At 35.2% G+C, this 5,365-nt stretch overlaps 1 protein-coding gene across 1 annotated transcript; it reads right to left on the reverse strand.

Annotated features, from left to right (window-relative positions):
* Window positions 1-3,678: 3,678 nt before the first annotated feature.
* On the reverse strand, window positions 3,679-4,719 carry LOC131873970 (F-box/kelch-repeat protein At1g80440-like). Its single transcript, XM_059217162.1, has one exon. It carries the CDS (start codon window positions 4,717-4,719, stop codon window positions 3,679-3,681), a length of 1,041 nt encoding a protein of 346 aa, XP_059073145.1.
* Between the last annotated feature and the right edge of the window lie 646 nt (window positions 4,720-5,365).

Raw genomic sequence — 5,365 nt, forward strand, 5'->3', positions numbered from 1 at the left:
CAAAGCATATTGATTTTCAATATCACTTTGTTCGTAAAGTGGTGGAAGGAGGACAAATTGCTTTAGCCAAGATTCATACCGATGTAAACCTTGCAGATATTATGATGAAACCTATTAGTAGAGAGAAGTTCATTTGGTGTAGAACTTCTCTTGGTCTGCAAATTATGTGATGATATGCGGTATTGGGAATGACTTTTCAGTAGAGGAATTATTTAGAGTATTAAATTTGACTTCAAGTGGGAGAATGTTGGAATGTGAAGTTTGAATTGGGCTCTTAGCTTGCAGTGGTTGAGTCATCCTGGATTCCCATCTAGCAGTGGTTGAGTCATCATGGCCTTCATAGCTAGTAGTGGTTGAGTCATCCTAGATTCCCATCTAGCAGTGGTTGAGTCATCATGGCCTTCATAGGTAGCAGTGGTTGCGTCATCATGGATTACCCACTAGTAAACTTTCTATAAATAATAATTTCGACATGTGTTTTATATGTAGTTGTGTGAGTCATACTTACTATACTTAGTAAGTTGTCTTCAAGTAAGACTTTGTAACTCAATTGTTTGAGGCTGCTCAAAGTCATGTTTACAAGTAAAGTTTTGAGATTGTTGTAACTCTGTAACTCTTGAGAATTAATATGAAAGACAATTTCCCATGGTTTATTATTGGCATACTTTTACCGAGTTTTTCCACGTAAATCTGAGTGTTATGTGATTTTGTTTATCTCAGTAATTTTTTATATTGATCTTATTTTCTTACAATTGGTATCAGAGAGAGGTTGATTGTGTATAAATTGTTTGTTTTGAGAGGTGAGAAATGGCAGGAACTACTATAACAAGGTTTGAGGTGCAAAAGTTTGATGATTCTAATTTTTCTCTATGGAAGTTGAAGATTCAAGCCTTGTTGGTGAAGGATGGATGCACAATAACTCTTAAAGCAGTAACATCAAAACCTTCTTCCATGAACCTTGTAGAATTGAATAAAAAGGATATGCAACTAGAGCAAAAATATAGTTATCTCTAGTAGATTCAGTTTTGCTCAATGTTGCAGAGGAGAAAGTTGCACATGAATTGTGGAATAGCTTGCAAAGCTATATGAGACGAAGTCATTAGCAAACAAAATTCTATTACAAAGACAGTTGTATAATTTGAGGATGCATGGCAATTCTTCTGTCATAGATCATCTTAAAGATTTCAACACACTAACAATAAAGTTGGTCTCAAAGGGTGTGAAAATTGATAAAGAAAATATGGCAGCAATAATACTATGCTCCTTGCAAGATAGTTGGGATCGGTTGGTTTTGGATCTCAATAATTCTGCATCGAGTGGGAAGTTGGTCTTTGAAGACATGGTGGCTACCTTAATCATTGAAGATTCGAGGCAGAAAACATCTCAAGGATCTTCTTCTAATGAAGCCCTTGTCACAACAGGCAGAACTCAGGAATGAACAAATTAGAGCATGGACAAACCATGTCCAAGTCCAAAGGGCGGAAAAGGGTGAAATTTTGGAATTGTGGCAAGAATGGACATGTCAAGAAGGATTGTAGGTTTCCAAAAGAAACCAAGTAGAATCCTATTACACCTACATTTGAGGCTAACACTGTAGAAGTTCAAACACCATTTTAAGATGGAGAGGTATTAATTTCTAATCTAAGAGGCTCTTTACTTCATGTTTGGATTTTTGCTTCTAGTACTTCCACTCATATGACACCAGATAGATATTGGTTATCTACTTATTAGTCTTGTGATGGAGGTATGGTTTACACGATAAATGACAACCCATGTGAGGTTGTTGGTGAAGGAGAGGTAAGAATCGATATTTTTGATGGAGTAGTTGCAACTATTCAGTATGTTACGCATGTACATGGTTTTTGAAATAAATTACTTTCACTTGGAGTGTTTGATGAACACGGTTATCAAATCAGTGGTGAAAATAACTATCTTAAGGTAACAAAGAGAGTTTTGGTTGTACTAAAGGGATAGAAAGTAGGCAATCTCTATAGGTTGGTTGGACAAACTGACAATGGAGAAGGTGTTATTGTATTTGATGCAGAGATGGACTTATTATCAACCTATCATCAAAGGCTAGGCCATATGAGTGACCGAGGTCTCAAGGTATTGCTACACATAAATCTTCTCCCCGTGCAAAATCTAAAGATTTGAGTATTTGTGAACATTTTTGTTTGGGAAATAGAATAGACTGATTTTTTTAGAAGTACTACCAGAAGAAAAGATGTATTAGATTTAATTCATTCAGATACTTGGGAAGCTCCTGTAACATTTATTGGAGGATCATCGTATTTGGTTTCACTTATACATGATTATTCGTGTAAGGTGTGGATTTATATTCTCAAGAAGAAGTTTGATGTGTTTTCTTGTTTTAAGAGGTTTAGGGCTCTGGTACAAAATTAGAAAGGTAAGACAATAAAATGTCCGAGAACTGATAACGGAGGCGAGTTTTGTTAAGCAGAAATTAACCAGTTTTGTAGTGAGCATCTTATTGCAAGGCAATTGATGGTTGCAAAGACACCACAACAAAATGGTGTTGCTAAGCAACTGTATAATTATGGAGTAAGCCAAATGCATATTAAGCATTGCTGGTTTGTAGCAGAAATTTTGGGGTGAGGCTGTAAATACAACTTGTTTCTTGATAAATAGATCTCCCACAACTACTCTTGATAATAAAATTCCAAAAGAAAGATGGAAAGGTAAACCATTAGATTATTCAGTTCTCCGTGTTTTTTGTTGTAATGCTTATGTACATATTGTTTACTTCTTTTGTTAGGAAAATTTCTATAAACAATTATTTTGACATATATTTTACATGTAGTTGTGTGAGTCATACTTACTATATTTAGTAACCTGTCTTCATGTAAGACTCTGCAACTCGGTTGTTTTATTCCCCAAACTGGTGGTTGCATGTAGCGCTCCGATATTTTTGTTCTAATATTAATATCAATATAGAATAAGATTCAAACATAAAAAGTAACTTCAATGAATTCAAAATATATAAACTATATAGTTAGAGTTAGAGTTATAGTAACTTATGAGTATCTTATTGAAGTGTCCATGTAAAATCTTGTAAACACAGAAAATAAACATAAATTGTAATAAATAAAAAAGATTTCACACACACAAAAATTCTTTCTTCAAAATTCGTGAACCAATTATATCTTGCAGCCTCTTACAATAAATAGTTCACTGCACTTCAGAAACTAATTATAAGAGTTTAATTATTACACTAATTATACCATATGTACAATCTTGAAATACCAGAATTAAGAAACACAGAAAATAAAGAAAATAAACATAGATTGTAACAGATAATAAAGATTACCAATTACATCTTATAGACTATGTTTAAATCATTGCAATTGACAATCTTCTATAGAGGCTGTAGCCTCTTACTACAAATAGTTCACTGCACTTCACAAACTGCAATTTAAACATTGCACTATCAAAAGAGCTCTAGGGTGGGAGAAGATAACTATAGCGAACCAACCTTAAAAAAAAAAATAGAACTCTAGGGTGGGAGAAGATAACTGAAAGTTAAGCCATATTAGCTAAACCGAATTGTTATAGATCTGCATGAGGCAAAACTCGACTTCAGCATCAGTTATGCACGTCAACAGTCCGTACACATCAGGTGTGATTGGTCATTTATCACCATTCAAAGCTTAAAAACAGTCAAACATTCAGGGTAGCAGCACATATAGGTTTACCCTCGAGGCCCCGTGGTTTCCTTATCCGAAACAAATTGATTGCTCCTCCTGTCTCATTTGGAGGTTCTACCATATAATAACCTCGACCTTGATGAGGATGAAATCTGCAAACAAAGATGTTATGGCCAACCATTACAGCGAATTGAATATCTAGTTCCCAATCCTTGGTTGGAAGAGGCCCTACAATGTTCCATTTATCTTGGCCACAGTCATATTCAATCAATCCTTTATCAGACAAGAAATACAAGCGCCCAAATGGTGCACTCACAAATGAATGCCAACAGTTGAATCTATTCTCCACAGTTTTCCAGCTTCTTGTGTAGGAATCAAAAGCCTCAAAGCTGGGCGCAGACCGAGTGCCCATTACATAAAACTTACCGTCAGCAAAAGCACCTTTAAAAGTTGAATACGTGTAGACCTGTAAAGCGTTCATGTCAGGGAGTACATCCCATTTGTCCTCCTCCACATTGTAAACTGAAGCGCTACGGACCGGTTTGCGAGACTTGTCAAACCCTCCACCAACGTAAATCAGTCCGCCCTCCTCATCCGCTGCGGAGGCATAAGCTTCCAACCATCTAAGCATTGTGGCACCCTGCCGCCATTTACAACAAGCAAAATCGTACAACCATACACAAATTGTTGTGGAATCCTGAAACATATCCGTTATCAAAACCAGTTTTTGTTTCACAAAATGGCAGTGTTCGATGGAGTAGATTGGTCCTGGAGCGGGCGGTAAGCTTTTGCAGCAGTTGTTCTCCAGGTTGTATACTGCTACTCTGTTGCTAATGTCATCTATTACAGCAGTTGTTCTCCCTTTAGTTTGGACCATAAAAATCCGTTTCTCGGAAATGTTCAATCTTTTTCTCTCTTGATAAAAGTGGGGGCTTTTGAATGCAGCGTTCCAGCTTTTGCAGACACACCTGAGTTTGGGATGAGAGTTCAATTTCACCCTCAGTAGGCATTCCAACCCAATTTCATCTGGAAGAGATGGAAACAGAGATCCCATTGCAATTACAGAAACACAAAAAAAGTGTTGTATTATAGTCAAAATTTGCACTTTAATAGGATTATAGCAGAAAGGGTGAATCATTTTGGGCTTTCTGAATACCCGACCATCTATATTTATAAGCTCGTATCTCAAATTCTGAATCGTTTTCTTTTTGGTTGTGCCGACACATTAATTCATTCAATCATTCTCTTAACTAATTAAATATTGCATTAAGTAACATTTTTAAATACTTTATGTGTTTGTGAAGAAATATAGTTTCTTTATATATTGTTTTAAAGCTTTTTTGAATTTTGAATTTTATTTTATTATCAATTAAAATGATAATTTAGTGGAGTCATTTTTTTTATTAGTATTCAAATTTCAAAATTAGTTCTAACATGATATGTTGCATATGAATCTTATAAACACAAACTAAAACATAGATTTCATCTACTATATCTATTCCTTTAACATGATAGAGGTTCCTTCATCACTAGGATTTCCTTCATTAGAGTATGAATTATTAGATGTAGAGCAAAAGATCAATTGATATCCTAAGTGATTTAGAGTGTTATGACTGCATTCGAGTCTACATTAACGTGATGCCAATATTAGATTTTAGGCTATATACATAATGTGACGAAATGGACATGATGCCTAGGTC

This window comes from Cryptomeria japonica, chromosome 3, assembly GCF_030272615.1.
Source record: "Cryptomeria japonica chromosome 3, Sugi_1.0, whole genome shotgun sequence".
In the NCBI taxonomy this organism is placed as follows: Eukaryota; Viridiplantae; Streptophyta; class Pinopsida; order Cupressales; family Cupressaceae; genus Cryptomeria; species Cryptomeria japonica.